The 27,675-nt window shown below is 37.7% G+C and overlaps 1 protein-coding gene across 1 annotated transcript in view; it reads left to right on the top strand.

Moving 5' to 3' along the window:
- The window catches only part of PI4K2B (phosphatidylinositol 4-kinase type 2 beta), a 36,175-nt gene extending 11,703 nt beyond the window's left edge, over nt 1–24,472 (top strand). Inside the window, exons 3-11 of the mRNA XM_070790734.1 lie at nt 4,096–4,232; nt 5,966–6,166; nt 7,530–7,661; nt 9,836–10,071; nt 11,799–11,883; nt 16,101–16,200; nt 19,528–19,661; nt 20,222–20,281; nt 22,028–24,472. Coding sequence (XP_070646835.1) covers nt 4,096–4,232; nt 5,966–6,166; nt 7,530–7,661; nt 9,836–10,071; nt 11,799–11,883; nt 16,101–16,200; nt 19,528–19,661; nt 20,222–20,281; nt 22,028–22,201 — 1,259 coding nt within the window. The 3' untranslated portion in view covers nt 22,202–24,472. The remainder of the gene's footprint in view (nt 1–4,095; nt 4,233–5,965; nt 6,167–7,529; nt 7,662–9,835; nt 10,072–11,798; nt 11,884–16,100; nt 16,201–19,527; nt 19,662–20,221; nt 20,282–22,027) is intronic.
- Nucleotides 24,473–27,675: the final 3,203 nt, after the last annotated feature.

Raw genomic sequence — 27,675 nt, forward strand, 5'->3', positions numbered from 1 at the left:
TCCTCTCTGTTTCCTTTATTTCTACCATTCTATCTTCTACCTCACTTATCCTATCTTCTGCCTCCCTTATTCTACTGTTGGTTCCCTCCAGAGTGTTTTTGATCTCATTTATTGCATTATTCATTATATATTGACTCTTTTTTATTTCTTCTAGGTCCTTGTTAAACCTTTCTTGCATCTTCTCAATCCTTGTCTCCAGGCTATTTATCTGTAACTCCATTTTGCTTTCAAGATTTTGGGTCATTTTCACTATCATTATTCGGAATTCTTTATCAGGTAGATTCCCTGTCTCTTCCTCTTTTGTTTGGTTTGGTGGCATTTATCCTGTTCCTTTACCTGCTGGGTATTTCTCTGCCTCTTCATCTTGTTTATATTGCTGTGTTTGGGGTGGCCTTTCTGTATTCTGGCAGTTTGTGGAGTTCTCTTTATTGTGGAGTTTCCTTGCAGTGGGTGGGGTTGGGCGGGTGGCTTGTCAAGGTTTCCTGGTTAGGGAAGCTTGTGTTGGTGTTCTGGTGGGTGGAGCTGGATTTCTCTCTGGAGTGCAATGCAGTGTCCAGTAATGAGTTATGAGATGTCAGTGGGTTTGGAGTGACTTTGGGCAGCCTGTATATCGAAGCTCAGGGCTATGTTCCTGTGTTGCTGAAGAATTTGTGTGGTATGTCTTGCTCTGGAACTTGTTGGCCCTTGGGTGGTGCTTGGTTTCAGTATAGGTATGGAGGCATTTGATGAGCTCCTATCGATTAATGTTCCCTGGAGTCAGGAATTCTCAGGTGTTCTCAGGATTTGGACTTAAGCCTCCTGCCTCTAGTTTTCAGTCTTATTCTTACAGTAGCCTCAAGACTTCTCCATCTCCTTTCGAAGACAATGGGCTGCTTTTCTGGGTGCCTGATGTCCTTTGCCGGCATTTAGAAGTTGTTTTGTGGAATTTACTCAGCGTTCAGATGTTCTTTTGATGAATTTGTGGGGGAGCAAGTGGTCTCCTTGTCCTATTCCTGCACCATCTTAGGACCACCTCCTAAGACCACGTCTTCATTCTTAAGAATTTTCATGGACTAGATCTGAAAATAGTATATCAATTTTATGAACATGACTAAATACGTGGATTATTTATTGTTTTAAGTAGGTTAAATATGCCCAAGGGCCCTTTTTGCAATATTTTTCTCAGCGTAAGCTTTTAAAAATTAGTAAATAATAGTTCTATGTCTGAATTAAGGCAAGTTTTAAATTAAGGAAAGTCTATAGTTTGAATTTTCATAAGATTTACATGTAATAACATTTATATGCCTTTCAAAGAAAAATGTGAGTATTTAACATCTACCATTTTAAATGATTAATTATTAATTCTGCAAATATTTATTGAGTGCCTCTTATGTTCCAGGAACTATAAAGAGTTGGGTATGTAGCAGTGAAAGAAATACTTGTCTTCTTGGAGCTCACAAAATAGCTAAGTTATATGATAGGTTAGGTGATAAGTGCTAAGCAGAAAAGTAAAGTGGAGGTTAGGAGATATTGGGTAGAGTCTTGGGGGCCAATATTAGAACTTAGATTTTTTTCTTTTGAATAAGATGGAGAATCACTGGGCTGCCCCATGAGTGAAAGTGCTGGGTCCTCACCACTAGACCGCCAGGCAATTAACTGACTTGGGTTTTAGAAGGATTCTGTAGCTTCCCTGTTGAGTATAGAGAGGAGATCCAATAAGAGACTCTTGTGACAATCTAGGCTAGAGTTGATAGTGATTTGAATCACATGGAAAGAATGGAGATTGTAAGAACTGGTTAGATTCTGGATGTTCATTTAAGGTGGAGCTACACAACCTGCTGATGGATTGGATGTGGGGGGTGAGAGAGTGAGGTCATGGATGATTCCAAAGCTTTTCACAAGAGCACCTAGAAGATTTGGGATTGCCAGTAATACAGGGAATACTGGGAGTGAGGCAGTCGAGAGAAAATGAATTGAGTTTGAGGCAGTAAAGTTTGAGCTGTCTGCTAAACATACAAGTGGAGAAGCTGGGTATAGTAGTCTGGGGTTCAGGGCAGAAGTCCAGGCTTGAGATATTAATCTGGAAGTCATCAGTGCTAATGAGGAAGAAGAGGACCATGAACTGAACCTGGGCTTTCCAAAGTTAAGCTGCTAGGGAGATGAGAATGAGCCCACAAGAGACTGAAAAAGAGGAGCCGATGAAATGGAAGGACAACCTGGAGAAATGGCATCTTGGCAGTCAAGTGAAGTCAAGTCAAGTTTTATGTGTTTGTGGAAATGATCCAATAGCAAGGGAAATACTGATTCTGGAAAAACTGCTGAAGACATGTCCTGAGGTAGGACTTCCCTGGTAGGGGTCAGATGGTAAAGAATCCACCTGCAATGTGGGAGACCTGGGTTCAATCCCTGGGTCAGAAAGATCCCCTGAAGGAGGGCATGGCAACCCACTCCAGTATTCTTGCCCAGAGAATCCTCGTGGACAGAGGAGCCTGGCAGGCTACAGTCCATGGGGTCACAAAGTCGGGCACAACTGAGCAACTAAGCACACAGTCAGAGAGATAGGACTAGTATACAAAGTGGAAGAGTCAACCTTAGATTTTGGGTCGTTTCTGTACAGTAATAAGCAGAAGGCAGAGAATGTGAAGGGGTAAATATGATGCTGAGGGCGGATGATCATTTTTCCTGTTTGCTTCTGTTTTCTTCTTCAAATAGGAAACTAGATCATCTGCTGAGATGAAAGAGTTTGTTGGGAATATGAAGAGAGGAGAGTGTATGAGATAGTTGTCCAGAAGAGTGGGAGAGTCTGTGTATCAGGGAAGTTGTCCTAGTTTGGGATGTTATGATAAAATACCCTAGCCTACGTGGCTTTTGAACAACAGACTTTATTGCTCAGTTCTGGAGGTTGGGAAGTCCAAAATCAGGGTGTCAGCATGATCAGGTTCTTGGCAAGGGCTCACTTCTTGGCTTGCAGATGGCAGCCTTCTCCCTGGGTCCTCACATGGCCTAACTCTGTTGTGGGATCCCCACCCTCATGGCCTCATCTAAGCCTAATTACTTCCCCCTAAGTCCCCCTCCATATATGATCACACTGGGGAATAAGGCCTCGATGTATTTCAGAGGAACACAAGCATTCAGTCTTTAACAGGAATGTAGTATGCTCCCCAGACAACATGAAGAGTCCAGCTGAGGTTTGTGGGTTTTTTTTTTTAAAGGGGAGACACCAGGCGTTGTGTTTGGCAAGTTCAGCTGTCCAGGCACAGGCATAGTCAGTAGACAGTTGGATGTAACCAGGATTGAGATTTTACAGGTAACTATGATGAGGAGTGGGAAGAAGAGAGTGATTTTAGTGATGATGAACCATAATTTATGCTAGCCAAGGAGGGACACAAAGCAGGTGAAGACCCTTGAACAGTATTTGGTAGATCAGTGCTTTAAAGGTTCTAGTGGGATGGAAGAATTTTTGTACTCAGGGAGCCAGAGGCAGTGAACTAGGAAAATAGAAGATGACTGAAATGCTAAGTGTGATGCGGTTGTAGGTATTGGTGATGATATATCTGAGGAATGACTGCTAGTGCAGGCTGAGGTTGGATGAAGAACAAAATCACTGGGAGGGAGGAGTTAAAGTTAACACACGGAATTTGTGTGATTTTTTTTCAGCATAGGAAATACTGTTTTCCTTGTGTCTTAACTTGATACTTAAAGTGGGGTTAAAAAAGAAAAAAAAAAAAAAAAAAAGACATCGAAGTACTCCATGGAAAAAAAAAATAAAAGTGTTTAGTCACTCAGTCGTGTCCAACTCTTTGTGACTCTATGGACTGTAGCCCTCTAGGCTCCTCTGTCCTGGCCGGAATACTGGAGTGGGTAGCCGTTCTCTTTTCCAGGGGATCTTCCCATCCCAAGGACTGAACCCGGGTCTCCCGCATTGCAGGTGGATTCTTTCCCGTCTGAGCCACCAGGGAAGTCTACATTTTTCTGTGCCTAAATGTAACCTAATCTAGTATTACAGGTCCATGTTGTGAGCTCATATGTTGTCAGCTATTCTCATAGCTGGTCTTTCTTCTTTTTTGGCATTCTGTAGTAATGTTTTTCTTAATGTAATAATTGTTGATTCTTCAGAAATGAACACATTTTTGGATGATCCAGAATTTGCCGATGTTATATTGAAAGCGGAGCAAGCAATAGAATTTGAAGTTTATCCAGAAAGAATCTCTCAAGGTTCAAGTGGAAGTTACTTTGTGAAGGATCCTAAGAGGGTGAGAATTTCATAGACGTACTATATATAACAGACCTTTTGGAAAACACTAATTTAAATGTGAAGTCATTGTGAGTTTCTGAAGATATTTTCCTAATAAATCTGGTTGCACCCTCTTTTCAGAAATAAAGGTCAGTTTATTTTTAACTAAAGCACTCTCTTGTTTAAAACTAGAGCTGTTTGTACAATTTCCGTTTTATTATTTTAATACTTGGCTTCAAGTATTTATTGAATACTCAACATTCAGCTGTGGATTTGTGGGGTTTATATTCACAAGTCCTTGTTGTTGTTTAGTTGCTAAGTCGTGTCTGACTCTGCGAGTCCATGGACTGCAGCACGCCAGGCTCATCTTTCCTCCACTATCTCCTGGAGTTTGCTCAAATTCATGTCCATTGAGTTGAGTGCTATCTAACCATCTCATCCTCTGCAGTAACTAAGCAGAGTTTTCTTTTACCCTCAGAATATTTTTTCCAGCATTATTATACCAGAGAAGGACCCTGGGCAGTTTGAAGTTTGAAGGCATTGGAATGTGACAAAATGAAATGAACCAAAGAATAATCCTTCGGCAGAAAAGAGAACCTGATATGGACTTTGTTCAACTCAGTTTAGAATTTTTCAAAAATCTGTATTATCATTTCTAAAAGCTTTCTGAATGATGCATAGCCAGCAGTTCTTTATTCAGGAGGAGAAACAGATTATAATTCTACCCAAATGTTTTTTCAAAGACTGAAGTTAAATTTTTTATAACAGTCTTTTTGAGATTTTTATATATATATATATGTAGGTAGTGTCAATGTCTCAATCTTTATTCCAAGCTTGATTTCTTGATTTGTTCTTGTTGACTTCTTTATTAGTGACTGAGACTTTACTGCATTATAAAACAATTATATACTTATAATAAGATTTTTTATTTCTTATCTAAGGATAATTCAGCTTCTAAATTTAATATGAATATATTTTATCAGACCAATAATAAAGACAGTTCTAACAGGATATATATGCTTGGTGGGGAAAGACTTTTAGACATCCATAAGCAGTTTTTTTAAGAGGAGAGAATTTATTCAAAATTGGTTCATAAAAAAAATTGAAAAAAGTAGGAGAATCTGGCAGCATAGATGTCACTATAGCCTATCATTTCCTTTGTATCTTAGAGATGGCTTTTTGTCATTGGATTTATTCATTTAACAAACGCTTGAATGCCTACTATATGCCAGGTACTGTTCTGAGTACTGGTAATACAGCCCTCACAGAGAAAGTCCCTGCCCTTTTAGAATGCACACCTACTGGGAAAGTAGATAATGAATAAGCATAAAATTTGAATATTTAATAGATATTGAATAATAACACTGTTTGACCTAGGTCACTGATTTTCAAACATTTTAAAATCAGCAAAAAAATAAATAAATAATAAAATCAGCAGAACTCTTTTTTAACTAGGGCATCCATTATGTAAAATGGGTGAAACCAGAGGATGGGGTCTCAGAGCCCTCTCCTCTCACCTTCTCTAGGGTTTCTCAGAGCACAGTTTGAAAACCACTATCTCAAAAGATTATTGATTTTAGATTGTTGAATAAGAATGCTTGTAAAACTGTGACTAGAATTAAAACTCTTAATTATTAAGGGTTATGCCCAAATCTGTGGTGGGAAGAGTAGAAAAAGACCAGAATGTATGTTATGGATTATCATCTCCCTATGTTAAAAGTCTAACAAAGTGTTTACTTTCTTCCTATATAGAAAATTATTGGTGTGTTTAAACCCAAATCAGAAGAGCCTTACGGTCACCTGAATCCGAAATGGACCAAATACGTTCACAAGGTCTGCTGCCCTTGCTGCTTTGGCAGGGGCTGCCTGCTTCCTAACCAGGGATACCTTTCCGAAGCTGGTGCCTACCTTGTGGATGAAAAGCTTCATCTGGGCATTGTACCAAAAACAAGGGTAAAGGAGACATTCTTTCTATCATGTACTTCTGGTATCAGATCAGATCAGTCGCTCAGTCGTGTCTGACTCTTTGCGACCCCATGAATCGCAGCATGCCAGGCCTCCCTGTCCAACACCAACTCCCGGAGTTCACTGAGACTCATGTCCATCAAGTCAGTGATGCCATCCAGCCATCTCATCCTCTGTCGTCCCCTTCTCCTCTTGCCCCCAATCCCTCCCAGCATCAGAGTCTTTTCCAATGAGTCAACTCTTCGCATGAGGTGGCCAAAGTACTGGAGTTTCAGCTTTAGCATCATTCCTTCCAAAGAAATCCCAGGGCTGATCTCCTTCAGAATGGACTGGTTGGATCTCCTTGCAGTCCAAGGGACTCTCAAGAGTCTTCTACAACACCACAGTTCAAAAGTATCAATTCTTCGGCGCTCAGCCTTCTTCACAGTCCAACTCTCACATCCATACATGACCACAGGAAAAACCATAGCCTTGACTAGACAAACCTTTGTTGGCAAAGTAATGTCTCTGCTTTTGAATATGCTATCTAGGTTGGTCATAACTTTCCTTCCAAGGAGTAAGCGTCTTTTAATTTCATGGCTGCAGTCACCATCTGTAGTGACTTATAGTATACAGAATCTAAAATCGTGGTTGGTAATCCAGAGTCACATATGACTAGTAAATTGATTCTGGTGTCAGTCAGTTGGTTCAGTCACTCAGTCGTGTCTGACTGTTTGTGACCCCATGGACTCCAGCATGCCAGGCCTCCCTGTGCATCACCGACTCCTGGAGCTTGCTCAAACTCATGTCCATCGAGTCAGTGATGCCATCCAACCATCTATCCTCTGTTGTTGCCTTCTTCTACTGCCTTCAATCTTTCCCAGCATCAGGATCTTTTCCAATGAGTGTAGACGCACAGAATATCCAAGGGAATATCTCTTTCTCACGTGAGCTGAGATGATGCTGACAAAAAGAAGAGAAAGAACCAGCATTTAGAAAGCTGAAAAAAATCAGTGATCTAGAAATTCTGTTGAAGATAGAGATAACTAACATACTCAGAAGATTCCTGTCTTTGTCTCTTTGGCCTTTATACATTTTTACTTAAATTTCTCTAAATCTTCCTTCCTAATTCTACATACTTCTTTCTTCCACTGGCCAATTTTAGGCTGCCTCTCTCAGAAAGAAATACATATGTGCCATTTAACTAACTTTGCAAAGTCTCTTAGCTTTTCTGTTTTAGATTCTCAGGGGCATTTAGTATAGCATTAAACTTCACTCATTTGTAGCATTAGTGTGAGTTCCATGGTGTATGTGAATAGACATACTACAATGCAAATTCTAATAGCCATTTCTCTAAACTGTACATTTCTAGGTGGTTTGGCTTGTCAGTGAGACATTTAACTACAGTGCAATTGACCGTGCAAAATCTAGAGGCAAAAAGTATGCTTTAGAAAAAGTGCCAAAAGTAGGTAGAAAATTTCATCGGATAGGACTTCCTCCTAAGGTAAGTTACTGTGATGAGCTTTGGGAAGGGTGGGGGCGCAACGGAGGGCGGGCAATTCATCATATATTGGGCTTCCCAGATGGCACAGTAAAGAATCTGCCTGCCAGTGCAGGAAGTCCAAGAGACACGGGTTCAATCCTTGGGTCAGGAAGATCCCCTGGAGAAGGAAATGGCAACCCACTCCAGTATTCTTGCCTGGAGAATCCCATGGACAGAGGAGCCTGGCAGACTACAGTCCATGGGGTCACAAAGAGTCAGACACAGCGAAGCACACACAAACTTCAACAAACTTCATCACATATCACCAGAGCTCTGTAGGCTCTGTGCTGTCGGCTGTGGATATATTAGTAAAAACGGTTTTGTCATCTTCAAGGGCTTGTAGTAACAAGCAGTCTCAACACAATATAATAAAGGTGTTAATGATGATTAAGTGCAGAGAGCTTAGAGTGAGTAGAGGAGGGATATTTAATCCAGTTTGGAGAGCTGGAGAATTTCCAAGAGGAGATTGCACCTAAGGCTTTATAAAGTTACAGCTGAAAGTATAGGCCTAGAATTAGACCCAGACTGTACTCCAAGCCTCTTCACCAGTTAGCTCTGAGACCTTGGGCGAGTCTCTTAAATTCCAAGCTCCAGTTTCTATAAATCGAGGATGACAGAAACTACTAGGGTTGTGAGAATAAAGTGATAAAGTTTATTTCAGGTGCTTGGTATAGTCCTTGGCACATAGTAAATGGTAGTAACCAGGTTTACTCACTACATATTAAATTTTGTTTTTTCCTTATCATAGGTTTTAAATAAACCTAAGGGATGATTAGCAACTAGCTCAGCAAGGGTAGTGAAGGTTATGGGAAGAGCATTCTAAAAAAAGCACTAGACTTATTATTATTTTTTTTAATATATTTAATCTGCAATTTTTTTGTCTTGTTGTTGCTATGCATTTATTTATATAAAAGAATTAGAGTAAGAACTACATGGTTAACTTGTCTTTATTATTGTACTCCAAGTAAGCAGGAAATTTTGAAAACATTGACAAGGCTTGTTACTCCTTGCATATGCTGAAATAATTTCCCTATTTATGACTACTAACACCTCATTATGAGTGCTTTAGAGAAAACATTTAGGAAATCATTAAAATTTCATGCCGGCAACAAGTCACATAAAGTGGTAAGAGATGTTTATTGTTGGCATCACCATCCAGCTTGTAGGATTTTAATTCCCCAACCGGGGATCGAACCCCCAGCCCCTCAGCGGTGAAAGCATGTAGTCCTAACCACTGGACTGCCAGGGAATTCCTGAGATAGATTTTCTTTGTAGTGATTTGCTTGTATTTATGAAGCCAGCTTCCCTGATGGCTCAGGCAGTAAAGAACCTGCCTGCAAGGCAGGAGGCCTGGGTTCGATCCCTCAGTAGGGAAGATGCCCTGGAGGAGGAGATGGCAACCCACTCCAGTATTCTTGCCTGGAGAATCCCATGGGCAAAGGAGGCCAGCTAGGTTACCATTATCTATGTGTTCTATGCTTTTAAATTTGTATTTCCTTCTTTAAAAAAATTGTTTAATGTTAACAGCTCGTAATTTTAGTGATACGAAACCTTATAATTATGACATATCTTCAAGGAAAGGACTTTTTTAAAAACCACTGTAGAGGTTATGATTAATTATTTAAAATTTATTATAGGATCTTTAAGCTGCATAGTCAAATAATTCATTCATTTTAAAAAATAAGGTTATTTTCTCTTGTAAAAAAGAATTTTAATGTATTTTTCCAGTAAGATAAAATTACATTATTATTAAATAGCCAAGAGAGGTACAGGTTTGCTCTTCATAATTGAATTCATTTTAATAAATATTTTTAGAAAATAGCATTCTCGTTGAGAATATTACCTTGGGTACATGTGTGTATTTTATTTTTCAATTATCCTAAAATAGCTTCTATGCTCCTTAAAAGTCTAGGATTGATCATTCTTTATTTGCTATGTATTCTTTATGTGATTATTTTAAATTAATGTATAAGAATAGTTTTCTTGATAAATGTGGCTTATGTAAATTAGTGTTAATTTCAGTTTTTCTTATTGTGTTTATATAAAGTATTTTATGACAGTACTGCTGAGAAATTTTAAAAGTAATTCCTTTGTTCTTGTATTTTCTTTTCTAACTATAATTCTTAAAATTATAGATTGGTTCCTTTCAGTTATTTGTTGAAGGTTACAAGGAGGCTGAATATTGGCTTAGGAAATTTGAAGCTGACCCTTTGCCTGAGAATATTAGAAAACAGTTTCAGTCACAGTTTGAAAGATTAGTTGTTTTGGATTACATCATCAGAAATACAGGTATTGAAGTTCTCTCATTTGTTTACTCACATCTTCTTAACTTTCAAACTGTATTCAACTCTTGTTTATCCAAGTCAAAGATGTAAAGTTTTGCTGCAGTAGTCTTAAGGCTACTTTTTGAAAAAGGCAAAGTCTTTTTTCTTTGCCTGCCTTGGAAAGCAGAAATGTAGTGCTGACTCTCCCAGGCAGAATTAACCTCATACTGGAGATTCTGACTCAGGGCGGACTCCTGCCCCAGTGATAGTGGTGAGTACCTGTCCCTCAGGTGGAGTTGCTTGGCAGCAGTACAAAGCCTGCTGGAAATTAGAGATGTTATCTGCATAATATGAATAATTAAAACTTGATTGTGTAAGTTGTTTTAGATGCTTATTTTGACATTAGATGACTGTTAGTACAGTCTGTAAATACAACACACTCTTAATTTTTTCTGTGCTGGCAGGGAGCAGTGACGTTGTTGATAACTTGAAGCAGTGATTCCCAAATGTGGTTCCCTGGTCTGTTTTAGGATCAGTGTTATGTGGGCCCAAATGCATCTTCTGGGAACCCATCCCAGTCTACTGAATGTAGATCCAGCAGTTAGTGTTTTAACAGGTCTTATGGGGCTTCCCTGGTAGCTCAGTCAGTGAAGAATCTGCCCGCAGTGCAGGAGACCCAGGTTCAGTCTGAGTCAGGAAGATCCCCTGGAGAAGGAAATGGCAACCCACTCCAGTATTCTTGCCTGGAAGATCCTATGGACAGAGGAGCCTGGCAGGCTACAGTTCATAGGGTCACAGAGAGTTGGACATGGCTGAAGTGACCAAAGTACCACCCACCAGGTAATTCTGATGTACTCTGAAGCTTGAAAACTCTAGTTCAGAATTTTTGCTCATTTATACTAGTTTCTGAAAAAACATTATATACCTTTTTACATTCACCTCTTGAAATCATGCGGTCTTAAATTAATGGTAAAATTAGTGTAGCGTCCAATGGAATATAGTACTCAATCACAAAAAAGAATGAAATATTGCCATTTGCAGCAATGTGATGGACCTAGAAAATGTTAGAGAAGTAAATCAGTCTGAGAAAGACAAAAATTATACGGTCAATTATATGTGGAATCTAAAGTAATACCAATGAATCTGCACACAAAACAGAAACAGACTTGCAGCCGTAGGAAAGAAACTTGCAGTTACCCAAGGGGAGAAGGAAGGAAGGAGGGGCAAATTAGGAGTATGGGATTAACAGGTACAAACTGCTATACGTAAATAAGCAACAAGGAGATGGTATAGCATAGGAAATTATATTCAATATCTTGTAATAACTATAATGGAAAATAATCTGATAAATTGTATATTTACCTGAATCACTTTGCTGTACACCTGAAACTAACACAATGTTGTATTCAATAAATCAACTCTATTCCAGTTTTTTAAAAAATTTGTGTCTAGAGTCCTCTTGTTGTGACATTAGGTAAGAGCCCATCCAGAAATTTGCTTGGAAACGGGGGTAGATAGTTCTTCTCCCTAAGGTGAAGAGAAATTATCCTTTCTAATAATGCTGACTTAAAAGTTCTTGACAGTAATTGTACCTACTTCACAGAGTTTTTGTAAGAATTTGATGAGTTAATACATGTTAAGCACTTAACAATGTCTGGCACAGAGTAAACAATAAATGTTAACTAACATTTATGAGTATTTTTAGTTTGTATGTATTAAATTGAAGCCTTTAATGTGTTAATATGCTACAGATAACAAATGAAGGTCTCAAAATCAAAGAGGTGACAAGATTTTTCTGCTTGATATTAAGCTATGATATCTATAAAAAATGAAGTAATAGATTTTTCATTTGTTTTGAAAGGGGAAATGATAACTGGTTAATCAGATGTGAAAAGCAGACACATGAAGATGAAATTACGGTGAGGGAATTTTAATATATATGCATATATAAACACACTATTAGTGTCTATTAAAAATTCCTTGAAGTTATTCTTCATCACTTCCTCATTTCCTTCACCTTGATCCTTGGTTTTTATCTCCTTTTTCTGTTTTTATCATCTTATTTCTTTCCTTTGCCTGCTTATGTTGCATTTTTTGTTCTGTTTTTGAAATCTCTGTGCAATTTTATTTTGTATGTTGTATTAATATAGAAGAATAACATCAGCTCAGTACTGATATTCTTTTTAGTGGAAAAGGTCAGTTTTCATTCCAGTCCCAAAGAAAGGCAATGCCAAAGAATGATCAAACTACCACACAGTTGCACTCATCTCACACGCTAGTAAAGTAATGCTCAAAATTCCCCAAGCCAGGCCTCAACAGTATATGAACTGTGAACTTCCATATGTTCAAGCTGGATTTAGAAAAGGCAGAGGAAGCAGCGATCAAATTGCCAACATCCACTGAATCATCAAAAAAGCAAGAGAGCTCCAGAAATACATCTACTTCTGCTTTATTGACTATGCCAAAGCCTTTGACTGTGTGGATCACAGCAAACTGTAGAAAATTCTGAAAGAGATGAGAATACCAGACCACCTGACCTGGCTCTTGAGAAATCTGTACGCAGGTCAGGAAGCAACAGATAGAACTGGACATGAAACAACAGACTGGTTCCAAATCGGGAAAGGAGTACGTCAAGGCTACATATTGTCACCCTGCTTATTTAACTTATATGCAGAGTGTATCATGAGAAACACTGGGCTGGAAGAAGCACAAGCTGGAATCAAGATTGCCGGGAGAAATATCAATAACCTCAGATATGCAGATGACACCACCTTTATGGCAGAAAATGAAGAAGAACTAAAGAGCTTCTTGATGAAAGTGAAAGAAGAGAGTGAAAAAGTTGGCTTAAAGCTCAACATGCAGAAAACTAAGATCATGGCATCCGGTCCCATCACTTCATGGCAAATAGATGGGGAAACAAGGGAAACAGTGTCAGACTTTATTTTGGGGGGCTCCAAAATCACTGCAGATAGTGACTGCAGCCATGAAATTAAAAGACACTTGCTCCTTGGAAGATAAGTTATGACCAACCTAAACAGCATATCTAGGTGGTGAGTATATGGTTAATTATATACTGTACATTTTTCATAATAAAGTCAAAGAGAAACATCAGTCTATCCTTGAGGGTCAACTGTATCATAGATGGCTAGAGAAATTGTAAATGAATGACATTAATATGGGTTACATATTAAATAATATCAAAATATTTACAAAAAAAAAAAAAGCAGAGACATTACTTTGCCAATAAAGGTCCATCTAGTCAAAGCTATGGTTTTTCCAGTAGTCATATATGGATGTGAGAGTTGGAGTATAAAGAAAGCTGAGCACTGAAGAATTGATGCTTTTGAACTGTGGTGTTGGAGAAGACTCTTGAGAGTCCCTTGGACTGCAAGGAGATCCAACCAGTCCATCCTAAAGGAGATCAGTCCTGGGTGTTCTTTGGAGGAACTGATGCTAAAGCTGAAACTCCAATACTTTGGCCACCTGATTTGCAGAGCTGACTCATTTGAAAAGACCCTGATGCTGAGAAAGATTGAAGTTGGGAGGAGAAGGGGACAACAGAGGATGAGATGGTTGGATGGCATCACCAACTCAGTGGACACGAGTTTGAGTAAACTCCGGGAGTTGGTGATGGACAGGGAGGCCTGGCGTGCTGCATGCAGTCCATGGGATTGCAGAGAGTCAGACACAACTGAATGACTGAACTGAACTGCACTGACTCTGATTATTTAAAGCTGTTACATCACTTTAAAAAGTTTGTAGTTTTCATAGTTCATCAAAGAATTTTGAAATTACATATTCAAAGTACTCAGCAATAAAGAAAGAACACCCTTGATACACGCAATAATGTGGATGAATCTCAATACCCTGCTGAGTGAAAGAAGCTAAACAAAAGGGAAGATACTGTCTGATTCCTTTTATATAAAGATCTAGAAAGTGTAAACTAATCCCTAGGGACAGAAAGCAGACGATGCTTGCCTGGGGTGGGATAGAGGGAGGGAGGAGACTACTAAAGGACACAGGGAAACATCTGGGTGGTTTCATATCTTTCAGTGCTTATCAACTTGTACACTTTAATGTGCAAAGTTTATTGTGTGTATATTATACCTCAATGAAGTTGTAAATAGAAAAAATAGAAATAAAAATAAATGACAGTTATAGCAGAAATGGGTTTAAAAATACATGTATAAAAATATACATGCTTATAATAGTTTCTAAATATATTTTATTGGTATATCTAAAGCAACTGGATTTTACTGAAAACCTTATTCTTTTGCTCTGAAGTATTTTGTGCATTCTCATTGAGATAAGATATTTGATATAAACTAACAGAAACAACTCTGGCATGTATCACCTGTACCTTCACTCTAATACTTTTAATTTAAAAATTATCTTTTTCACCTTTTTAAAATCTAGACCACTTAATAATGACAATGTCTATTTTTAGATAATAAGAAGTACTCTTCAACATGAAAACTTTCTTGCGTCTGAGGCTTGCATTTCCATTACAGGAGAATGAAGAAGTTAGAAATGGCCTACATTCTGTAATCAAGAGTATCTTGAGGTTCCTTCTACTGGACCTTATTACATTTAGCCATGGTCGTTGGAGAGTTTTATTTAGAAACATTTTGTATTTGAACTAATTATTTCTATGAGACCCTAGGAAAGACTTTATTTTAGTAAGGTAAATCATTATCTTAAACATACCAGTATTTTGCAAATGCCATACATTTACGCCCTGGTGGCTCAGTCAGGAAGGAATCAGCCTGCCAATGCCGGAGACCCAGGTTTGATCCCTGGGTAGGGAAGATCCCCTAGGGAAGGAAATGGCAACCCACTCCTGTATTCTTGTCTGGAGAATCCCATGGACAAAGGAACCTGGCAGGTTACAGTCCATGGGGGTCACAGAGTCAGACACAACTGAGAAACTAACACACACACATCCATTTAAGCAACACATCTAACAGTAAATTATCCAGAACTACACATTTTATTTATTTTTCTCCCCAACTTTATTGAGGTATTATTGACATGCATGCAGTTTTAAGGTGTATAATATGATGATTTGATATAAGTATATATTGTGAAATGACCATCACAGTATGGTTAGCTAACACCTCCGTCCCATCACATAATTAACATTTTTTGGTATACATGGTCATAACATTTATTTTCAAAAAATTTTTTAATTGGAGGGATGTTGCTTTACAATGTTGTGTTGGTTTCTGCAATGCAACAACGCAAATCAATCATAATTATATGTATATCCTTTCCCTCTTGAGCCTCGCTCCCCTCCCCTGCATCTCACCTCTAGGTCATTACAGAGCACCAGGCTGGACTTCCTGTGTTATATAGCAACTTTCCTCTAGTTTTCTATTTTACACATAATAGTGTATACATGTCAGTGCTACCTTCTCAGTTCATCCCGCCCTTTCCTTACCCAGCTGTGTCCATAAGTCCTTTCTCTACATCTGCATCTCCATTCCTCACTGCAAATGGGTTCATCAGTACCATTTTTCTAGATTTCATATATATGCGTTAATATATTTGTTTTTCTCTTTCTGACTTACCTCACTCTATACAAAACTACCATATAACCCAGCTGTCCCACTACTGGGCATATACCCTGAGAAAAACCACAATTCTAAAAGACACATGTTCCCCAGGGTTCATTGCAGCACTATTTAACAATAGCCAGGACATGGAAGCAACCTAGATGTCCATAAATAGGTGAGCCAATAAAGAAGATGTGGTGTGTGTAATACAATGGAATATTACTTGGCATAAAAAGGAACGGATTTGAGTCAGTTGCAGTGAGGTGGATGAACCTAGAGCCTGTTATACAGAACTACACATTCTGAAGTCTTAATAATGTCAAGCCTACTTCCCCAAAGATGAAAAGAATGAAACTATTACTGTATAACTTTGTAATAGCAAATTTAAAAAGTAGTGATTATGAAGTTTTTACTGGTTCTTAAGACCCTGTCTTCCCTTAAATGGTAAATTGGTACTTTTTGGTAACTTTATTTTTATAGACTCTTCAGATAAAATGTCTTTAAAGCTCAATAATTATTATACATTTTTCTTTTGGAAATATGCATGTAAATTGTTTTATCAATTATTTTCTCCCTTTTAGGATACAAAATGGACTGATGATAAAGAAACACTTATTAAAATAGCTGCAATTGATAACGGTCTAGCTTTTCCTTTTAAACATCCTGATGAGTGGAGAGCATGTGAGTATTTAGAAATTTTTATAGAATCTCTGCTGCTGCTAAGCTGCTAAGTCACTTCAGTCGTGTCCGACTCTGTGTGACCCCTTTTTCAGAATAGGATGGGAATGAAATTTATGCATATCAAAATAGCAGAGGAAAAGCTGGGTCTATTACAGTCATTCGGGCTCAGTTCTAGGCACTTGGGATGCAAAGATGTGTAACACACTCTGTGAGCCTTGCCATGGTTCATTCCTTATTTTTGAGTGACTATGTCTGATTTTGATTTCTTGGCTTGTGTTAGCCTTGTAAAATAAATTTGATAGCTTTCCAAATTTGAAATTTGTTAGTCATTCTTTGCTAACTTGATCTATGGCCAATTTAAAGGATTATTTTTGAGAAGAATGTGGTTGAGCACCAAGTCTGTCTTCTAATGAAAACTTGGTAGTCAAATCATATTCTTGACCCATTTTTTAACCGCTTAATCTGCTAATTTTTGAGAGACAGAGTTCACTGTGATTGCGATTTTGTCAATTTCTTTTTGTATTTCTATGCACTTTTTGCTTTGTATTTCACACTCAGAGTCCCAGTGTTTTATCTTGCTGGGGTGACTTGTTCTTTTTGTTAGTGTAAAATATATCCCTCTTTATCCCTCACAGTGTTTTTCGCATTTCTTATTTTGTCTGTTGTAATATTGCTATGCCTCATTTCTTTTTACTAGTATTTACCTGTATTATTCTATACTTTTATTTTCAAGTTCCATCATTTTGTTTTAAGTACATGACATAGAAATAGCTCCTAGCTGAAGATTTTTTGCCTAATCTGAGATCCTTTTAATAGCTACACTTAACTCTGTAATTTGTCTCAATAAACTCCTGATGTGTTTGAACTTTTCCTACCATCTTTTTTTTTCCTATTTACCATGAATTTCAATTTTTTTCTTTTTTTCCTTTCCTATCTTTGGTTGAACTGACTTAAGATGTCTTTGTTCTTTTTTTTTTTTACCTCTAATGGTTTGGAATCTATATATAAATTGCCTTTTAATGGTGTCAAGTTTAAGATGCCTGCAATACACCTGGAAAATTTTACCAAACACAAACACCAAAAAATAAGGATCTAGAACTTGAAAGAGTAATTGGTATTGAGGATGTAATTTTTTTAAACTGTTACTTTGGTAAGTGGAAGCCATGGCAGTGTTGCTATCACCTGGGAAAACCATAGTGAACAAATGCCATCACTAGGGCAATGTGAGATACATAGATACTCAATAAACATTTCATGAATGTTTGGTGGGGCTCCTCTGGTAGCTCAGCTGGTAAAGAATCTGCCTGCAATGCAGGAGACTCCAGTTTGATTCCTGGGTCAGGAAGATCTCCTAGAGAAGGGATAGGCTTCCCACTCCAGTATTCTTGGGCTTCCCTGGTAGCTCAGTCAGTAAAGAATCTGTCTGCAATGCGGGAGATCTGGATTCCTCCCTAGGTTGGAATACTGGTATTGAGGATGTCATTTTTAAACTGTCACCTTGGTAAGTGGAAGCCATGGTGGTGTTGCACCTGGGAAAATCATGGTGAACAAATGCCATCACTGGGGCAATGTGAGATATGTAGGTACTCAATAGACATTTCATGAATGTTTAGTAAGTGAAGGAGAGAAAAGACGAAGTGTAGAGTCTGGCAATGGTGGTGTTGAAACCGGGAAAAAAAAGCCAGCAAAAGAGAAATGGCTTAAAAGACAGAAGGTAAAGTTTGAGACAGTGGTAGCACCAAAAACCACATAGGGGAGCATTTCACAGAGGGAGACAATAGAGAACAGTGCTGCTTGCTGCAAAGACGCTCGAAGTAGCATGAGGACTGCACACGGACTTTTGGAAAGAGCCTTAGGAGATGACTGGTGGCCTTAGGGGAGAGTGTGAATGGTGATAGAAGAAGTTGAGGGGCAGGGATTGGAATTAGAGACAGGCAGAGAATCAGAGCTTTTCTTTTACATAATTGGTCAGGGGAAGGCTTTCTTTGGAATGGACTGTACTTTCCATAGTATTCAAAGAGATAGGTAAAGGAGAATTCAGAAGAAATGACTCTAAAGGCAAAGTTTTTTTCCTCGGGGCTTTCTGAGTGGTAAGAGCTAGAGATTCTCCTTGAATGAACTGTAGTTCTGTACGGGATCATACTGTCATAAACCTTACCTTTTCTTGTAAGAATCTGAATATGCACCCTTTATCTAGATTATCTCACTACTTTACGAATCTTTCTAGTCCTGACACTGTGTATATTTAATGGTCTTCTTGGGTGAGAACTAGAGTTAGCCCCAAATCATGAATCTTTGCTCTCTCAAAGTGGCTTACCTAATGACCTGAAAGTGAAAGTTGCTCAGTTGTGTCCGACTCTTTGCCACCCCATGGACTATACAGTCCATGGAATTCTCCAGGCCAGAAGAATACTAGAGTGGGTGTAGCCTTTCCCTCTTCCAGGAGATCTTCCCAACCCAGGGGTCAAACCCAGGTCTCCCTCATTGCAGGCAGATTCTTTACCAGCTGAGCCACAAGGGAAGCCCAAGAATACTGGAGTGGGTAGCCTATCCCTTCTCCAGCAGATCTTCCCAACCCAGGAATTGAATTGGGGTCTCCTGCATTGCAGGCGGATTCTTTACCAACTGAGCTATCAGGGAAGCCCACCTATTGACCTACAAGTGATTTAAAATTTTAAGCACAGACACATATACACATACCAATGAGTCATCAGTTCCTGACCATTTGTGGCTGAAACTGCAGGGAGACCTCAGCCATGATATCTGGGGTTGTGAACAAATTATAGGTACCGCTCAATTTCCAAACACAGCAGCCAGACATTCAGATATGATATAGGGCTGTTGGAGATATACTCATTATCAAAACTTACTATTTTCCTGTTTAAAACTCAGAAACCTAACCAGCTCAGGTAAATACCTTACTGTGCTTTACCATCTGAAAGTGAAAGTGTTAGTTGCTCAGTCCTGTCCAACTTTTTGCGACTGCATGGACTGGAGCCTGCCAGACTCCTCTGTCCATGGAATTCTCCAGGCAAGAATACTGGAGTAGGTTGCCATTCTCTTCTCCAGGGGGTCTTTTTGACCCAGGGATCAAATCTGGGTCTCCCGCATTGCAGGCAGATTCTTTACCTTCTGAGCCACCAAGGAAACCATCTGAATTAACCATCTAAACTTAGAAATTTGAATAACTTAAATGGCAAAGAATAAGTGATCCAATAACTTCTCCTGTCTTTTTTGTTAACCCAGGAATTATAGAGAAAAATACAGAATAAATGTGAGTCTAAATAAACCATTTCCCCTCACTGATAAGAATACTTTTTTTTTTAGATCCATTTCACTGGGCTTGGCTTCCTCAAGCAAAAGTTCCTTTTTCTGAAGAAATAAAAAACTTGGTTCTGCCATATATTTCAGACATGAACTTTGTGCAAGATTTATGTGAAGATCTTTGTGAACTTTTTAAGGTAAATAGATTTTTAGTTTTAACTATTTCAGAAAATGAAATAAATCTTAAAAGAGTTTTTCCTAATAGAGCTAATTTGCAGTTTACTGCTTCTGATATCACTGCTTGCAGTAGAACCTGACATAACAGAAAGGAGTTAGCATTTTTCTTTATAGGAGCATAAATTTGTGAAGTTAAACTTTGAGTATTCTTTGAAATGCGACTACATTATAATTCGGGAAGTTGTTTTCTTCAAAAGTTGAACTTTTACAAAATTACTCTGTGAATTTTAAGAAATGTTTGGTGATCTGTTATTATTTAATTCTCTTAAAAAGAGCCTAAAGCTGTTGGCTAGAAAGTCATTTTAAATACTTTCTGGAACAAGTTGGAGTGTAAGAGTATTTATTGTCATTCTAGAGGTACACAAAAATGCATCAAGTAAAAATAATCTTTTTGTGTAACTTTTTCTGTTAGGAATGCTTTGCAATGATCTCCTGTGCTAAGTTGAGTTCATTTGTTTTCAAGTGTTTTTTTCAAAGAGCTTGATTTTTATAATAATGTTTCCTTTTCTGTTTGTGATAGATGGACAGGAATTTTGACAAAGCCACTTTTGAAAAGCAGATGTCTGTGATGAGGGGTCAGGTAGGTTACTTTTTAAAGATCTTGTTCATTGAAAATAGCTCTCTCTGAAACAGTAGTCAACTTTTTTCCTCCATTGTGACGCAGAGACAACTCTCAGTACTGTCCTTTATTCTGAACCAAAATAGTTCAGATGATTAGAAATAAAGTTGATTTCATTACTCTTTTTTTCCCCATATTTCCATATTAGATTTTTTTTTTACTTTGTTGTGTATTATTTGGTTAGTCAGTTTACTGCTACTGCTAATTCTTGTCCTCACTTTAATAACTGTTTTCCTGAGTATTAGTATCTTTCTCCTTCTCAAATCCACTTGCTTGAATATTTCAATAGCAAGTTCTGTTCCCTGTGGATGATTTTCCTCAGAGAACATGTTTGGCTAGAGCAATCAGTAAATAGTCATGTCAACAAGGACGAGCACTACTTGGGACATAAAAGTACTAGTTGTAACTCAATCCTCTCATTCCTTTTCAGCTCCTTTAATTAGAAACACAGGGTATTAATTGCATCTTCTGGTATGAACCTGAAGGCTAGGCTGACCTACAGGTGACTCTGCTTCTTCTACTCTACTACTAGTATTTAGATTCCAAAAGAAAGACTTGAAATAAAAATAAACTATAGTGCGAACATGGTCATTCAGTGACTTACTAATTAATTTTTTCTTTCTAAAAGATGCATTTCATTTAAGGTAGCTGCTGCAGACCTGTGACCAAGAAGACAAGTCTATTTTTGCACTATTTATTATGCAACATTAACAAATGGATATAATTAAATAACTATTGTATTTATTCATCAATTGCTTATTGACAGAACCAGTGCCAGAAACTGTTCTAGTGATTGAGAGAAAGCAGTGAGTAAAACCAAGTTCCTTCTGTCCTGGAGCCCTTGCTCTGATGAGGCCCGGGGCTAGGAAAGAGGACAGGTTATTAGTTTGCATGCCTATTGGTGTACTGTTGTGCTTATACAGGGCTTTGTTGGAGTCATAAGTTTTAAATAGTAAGTGAAATGGTTGGAGAAGCAGGCTAGAGAGTCAGATTTTGGAGGGCCTTAGATTCCACATGGAAGGGCTTGGAGTAGTTGTTCATCATTTCTGCCTTTTTTTTTTCAAATAATGTGCAAAAATATATTTCAAGTAAATTAGTATTTCTGAGGTCCAGTGTTTCAGATAGGCACAGGCAGAATAGGAAATGAATGCTCTTCTTGAGATTGATCATGACCCTACTGCTATTTAATGTAAAATTCAAAAGTTTTAACTTAATAAACATTATTAGTCAAATTTTAAAAGAAATGCCTTCATACTAGGTCCTATTAATAATCCCAGTGAACATGCAATAAATTTGTTGAGTGAGTGGGTAAGGCAAGTATTTAGTAAAAACGAGACTATTTAGACCAGTGTCTGTTTAGGACCAGTGTCAATGGAACCATTGACCAGTATGTATGTGGAACCATTCACTTTATTCCATTTCTGATTCAATTCTTCTGCATGTAGATGCATTCTAGAATATTTCAGAGTTGTCGGTTGGCAAAAATTTTTTAATTCTAATCTTGTGCATTTGTTTGTATATATGGATGTGTATGTACAAGCATACATAACTCCACATATTTGTATTGATAGCAGGTACTCCTCATCACCGTCTCTGTTGGGCATAAATGGATGAAATAAAAGCTGTAGTTATGAATAGTTAAAATAATATCAGTGAACTGAGGCCTTTACCTTTTCTGAGCTGATGAAAACTTTCTTCCTTCCACAGATCTTAAACCTCACTCAGGCACTGAGAGACAGGAAGACTCCTGTCCAGCTGGTGCAGATGCCTTGTGTGGTTGTGGAGCGCAGTCAGGGTGGAGGGCAGGGTCGGATCATCCAGCTCAGCAATTCATTCACCCAGACTGTCCACTGCAGGAAGCCATTTTTTTCCTCCTGGTAGCAGCTGTGAGGGAAACAACTGTTTGGCCTTGTGTGGTTAAAACATACTGTCACATAAATCTGCTGGTAAGAGCTCCAGCTGCCAGAGCCTCAAATAATATAAGTTTCTAAAAGGCTATCTTTTGAATGTAATCAGAGTTTACAGTTTTTTGTCCAAATATTAAATTTCTATTTCAGGGAAGAAGTGATATATTTCTTATATCATATTTTTGTAGAAAAATTGTATTTTATGTTGTTGATGTTAGTTTAAGGTAATTTCATAGTTTACACATTCTAAAATGAGTATAATTACTCTTGAATTCCAAACAGAAAAATAAGGTGTTTGTTGACTTTGAATACAGTAACTTTTTATATACTTTTTAAACATTGACAAGAATGGTCATGTTAATTCTTCTTACATTATAAAAAGCTTTTGAGGATAAAAGTGCTCTTATGAGCTATAATAGAGTAGTTAATAAGAAATAGGTAAGAATAAAGCAATGTTGCCTTAATTTAAAAAGCTGCTATTTTAGAACTTGAATAAATACTCCTAACGTGACCATTATTAGGGACCAGAAAATTATATTTTGTATAAGTAACTGATAACCATTTTTTTTCATACTTCAGAATATTTTTGTCAATTATTTTGTTTACAGTGAGGAAAAAAAAATCTAATGATGTCTTCCACCTTTAAAAAGAAAAATGGAAACACTCAATTGAGACTTGAGGGAAATAATATGAAATGAAGATGGATCCCCAGTATTCTGAAATTCCAAAATAGCATTAAAAAAATCCCTTCTGTTTCTTGCATGGGATCAGTACTTAATCAGTTAGTACTTCCGAGTACTGGTTCAATTTAGTACTTCAATTAGTATTAATCTTCAGTGAAAAGTAAAACATAACTCAAACTGTATATTGGATGGCATTTTGAGGTCCTAGGACATAACCTCTTAAAAATAATAGTAGTTTTGTAGAGTACTTGAATTACTGATGTTATAATTACAGTCAACTCTAGAATATCAGCTCCAATTAAAGGGGAACATGACAGAGATAACCATAATATCATTTTTATTTTATTTTGAACACCAATTTGTCTGACATGCTGGGAATTTGTAGTACTTTTAACTCACTGAGTAGTTTAAATTGAGATGAGCTCCATATGAAGATTTGATCCCAGAGAAGCAAGCAGAAGCTTCTTTCTCTTCTTAGGCTCCAAACAAGTAACATCACCACTCAGACTAAACTGGGCAGTCTGTGGTCTTGGCCTTGTGTTTTTCAAGCTTTCTGTCCTGTAATCTTTTAAACTAAGTTATTTTTATGTAAAAAGTATTTCCTGAAGGTTGAATTAGAACAAAAGTCCTCCCTTCCTCTACATCTTTCTTTTGTTCTTTGTGGATGTGACGAGTAAGAATACTGCTGTCCTGGTGATGTCCATTGGAAACCTGTGTTCTCTTACCTTCTCCAGCCCTCCATGATCCTCGTATTGAGATAATGAAAAACTGACTGGAAATTCAAAACTCAAGCTACTATCTTTAAATAAACACCAGTAATTAAAATGTGCCTTTTGAAGATGTTTTCTTAATGAAATAAGTTTTTATGATCTGGATACTGCCCTCATAAGACAGTTTTTTCAGTATTTTGATAATTGCTATATTAATTTTTTTTTTCTGCTATGAGATTTACTTTTTATACCCATAAGTCTCTTGTTATAATACAGATTCCACTGGCAAGATAATTTTTATAACATAAACTTAGTAAGTTGCTACTACTAAAATTAAATAGTGTGAAAATATTTTTAAATGATCTGACCAGGTCAGAAAAATAAAGCTGAAATATTTAAGATAAGATTACAAGTCAGAATACATTGGTTGTATTTTGTAAATTTTCATAAACTTCGTTTTTTTTAAAATATCGTTAATTTTTTTCAGTGAGTATATTTGTAATGTTAAACCTATAGACTAAAGGTAATAAAACGGATTGATTTCTATATTTCTCCTGAAGTATGTATATTGAATATTTAGAATGTGAATATGTTTATGTTTATGAATGATGCCAAACCACCATTTTCTTACTTTATATGTTAGTACAATTTAATATGTTATCATTCCAAAAGACATTTAACTGGAATCTTTGTAATTAGAGGCATTTTTATTTTTATTTAAATGTAAGCTGCCTTATTCTCCAAATTTGTCAGCAAACATGGAGGCATGTTTTTTTTTAGTCTTGAAAATGACTTGATTCCCAAATTTTTTTTAAGTTTTGTACTAATGGAATTAAAACCTTATTAAAAACAGTGGTGACTAGTTCTTTGATTAGATTACATCTTAAATCGTTTTACAGATATACAAAGAGATGGGTACTGTTTATAGTTCACTTTCTTTCCCGAAATTGCTTGGGCAGCTGTACAGAGTTGAGGAAGAGGTTCTCGGTGTGGTTTTGTTTCCAGTCCTTTCTTGTGGTTAGTTTGGAGTCATGTGACGGAGTCCGGCCAAGGATGTTACGTGACCTCCATATCTGGCAATAAAACTCACTGCATCACACCAGTGGTCACCACTGACCAGTCTCCCATCTTCTCCTTTGGCTATAAACAAAGAATTTGCAAAGTGGAAGTACCCAGGGCATGTGAGTCACTGCTTGGAAACCTACCAGTAGAGCATGCCAACTGCACTGGACTGTGACATGTGCAAGAAATAAGGGCTTGAGTCACTAAGATTTTGCATTTATTTGTTAAAACTTACCATAGTCTGTCCTATCCTAGGTGTTACAGTATAAATAGAAAAATATAAAACATTTTAAAATTAAAAACCAATTACAAAAGGCTAGATGGCAGCCACAGTGAGTATTTAATGTCAGATCCTCATAGAGCAACTGAGATAGCAAAAGAAAAGTCACAGTGACACCATCTTCACTAAATTTAGGTGGAAGAATATCCCTCTGGACCCAAGAAACTAGTAGGATCAAATGGGAACAACAGCGTTGGAGGAGTGAGCAGAGAGAAAGGGAGCGGGTCTTGTGATGGTCTTAAGAGCTAAAGATCCCAGAACCTGCCCACATGTCCTCAGCCCCAGAAGGAGGAGCCCCAGTTGTCAGGCAGTATCAACTGTTGCATTCAAAAGCACAATCAGAATTGGAAGAGGGCTGTCAGCATTCAAGTGGCAGCTGTAAAAGGAGCCTGCAGGGAGGTAATGAGCATTCTCAGAAATACCTGGTGAGAGCACAGAGGCCTACCCTGAGAGAAACTACTAGGAACAAAACAGACATCAACAAGGAGAGGACCCTGGGGATAAAGGAGAGAAAGGCCCTGATACATTTGGAACAGGGGACCAGATAAGACAATTCAGACGGTACTAAGAAGGTACCTAAAAAGCCATGTCATCTGGGAATATACCTAGTGCCACTGTACAGTTAAATATGGTTAAAATAGTATGTTTTATATGATGTGGCTTTTACCACAATAAAAAAACAACAACAACAAAAAAAAACACCCCACATCATCTGGAAATTACCTGGTCCACTGGTTAGGACTTGGTGCTTTCATTCCCAGGACCTGGGCTCAATCCCTAGGTGGAACTAAGATCCCACAAGTTGTGAAGCACTGTCAAAAAGATAAAAAATAAAAATAATAATTTAAAAATGTTATTTAAAAAAAAAAAGTTATCTAATGATTTGTAGTAACTGCAGAAGAGGGAAGCCTAGAACCACAAAACCAGGAAATTCCAGGCCCACCTCACCACCTTCACTGAAATCTTCTGAAAATAAAGGAGCAAAGTATGACAAAGTTCATCCCATTTTAAATATGACCACATGGTAAGGCATGCTTTAAGAAGACAGGATAACATACCTACAGAAAATGAAGATATCCTAGAAACATTTACAAAGCAGAGGAAAACAGTAATATTTGTTAAAATGCTGAAGAAATTCAAGAAATGATAGAAGCCAAGAAAGAACAATACAACATCAGAATCAGAAAAGCTCAAATTAGATGGAAAAAAAAAGAGGTTGATTATCTACATTAAAATAAAGAAAAATTTGATGGGTAAGCAGTAGGAAATAAAATGTTGACAGAAATCAGAAGAAACATTAGAGTTGAAACCATGTGTAAGAAAAACACTAGAAGGAACCCAAGAGCAAACAGACAACATATCCATAGAAACTCTGCAGCAAACATACTTAGTGCTGGAAAACCTGAAGTTTCCTGTATTTGTTTTCTGTTGCTGCTGTAATAAATAGTCACAAACATTAGTGTCTTCAAACAACACAAACTCTTCCATATCTGACAGCTGTGCAGATGAGAAGGCTGATACAAGCGTCAAAGAGCTGTTTCTTTCTGGGGGCTCTAGGAAGGAATCTGCTTGTCCTTTCTTGTATCTCTGAACCTTAGATATTCCTTGGCTTGTAGCCCTCTTCCTCCATGTCCAAATCCAGCAACAGTGGGTTGAATGCTTTTCTCATCATATCATTCTGACACTGACCCTTCTGCTTCCTTCTTGCACTTTTAAGGACCCTTGTTATTACACTGGGCCCACCCAGCTGATCTAATCTCCCTGTCTTAAGGCTTGCTTACATCTCAGTTCCATCTTCAACTTTAATTCCCCTTGGCCGTGTAATATATTCACAAATTCTGGATGCTAGAACATGGGCATCTTTGGGGGCCAGAATTCTGACTTAAGTACTTTCTCTCTGAGATCAATAATATGACAAGGATGTCTGCTTTCACAATCTGTATTCAGTATCGTACTGGAGAGCTTAACCAGTGCAGTAAAGGCAGGGAAGAATTAAAAGGAATTAGGATTGGAAAGAAAATTGTCATTATTTACAGTTGTCATAATTATGCACATAGAAATTTTAAAAGAATCTACCAATAACTATATTAGAATTGATAAGTGAATTTTGGAACGTTTATATCCCAGCAACATCAGTTAGAAAATCTTCAAAGATACCAGTAGCAGCAAAACATACCAGGTTCCTAGGGATAAGTTCAACCAAAGACATATAAGCAAGCCCTCTACACCAGCTATTTAAAAAAAAAAATGAGAAACATTAGATTTAAATAAGTGGAGAGCAATGCCATGATTATGTATAAATAATATTAAGATGTTGATGCTCCCAAGTTTGTCTATACACAGTCAAAATGCCATCAGGGCTTTTTTTTTAATTTGACAAGCTAATTCTAAAAGGTGTATGGAAATGTTTTGGCTGAACTATGAGGTGGAGGACTTAAAGGCTACTTGGTCTCAGAACTTACAAAGCTACACAATCAAGACAGTGATAATTGGGATGAAGATAGACATGAAGGGCTTCCCAGGTGGTGCTAGAGGTAAAGAACCCTGCCAATGCAGGAAACTTAAAGAGAGACAGGCTCCGACCCTGGGTCAGGAAGATCCCCTGGAAGAGGGCATGGCAACCCACTCCAGTATTCTTGCCTGAAGAATCCCATGGAGAGAGGAGCCTGGTGGGCTACAGTCCATGAAGTCACAAAGAGCTGGACATGACTGA

This window comes from Bos indicus, chromosome 6, assembly GCF_029378745.1.
Source record: "Bos indicus isolate NIAB-ARS_2022 breed Sahiwal x Tharparkar chromosome 6, NIAB-ARS_B.indTharparkar_mat_pri_1.0, whole genome shotgun sequence".
Lineage (NCBI taxonomy): Eukaryota > Metazoa > Chordata > Mammalia > Artiodactyla > Bovidae > Bos > Bos indicus.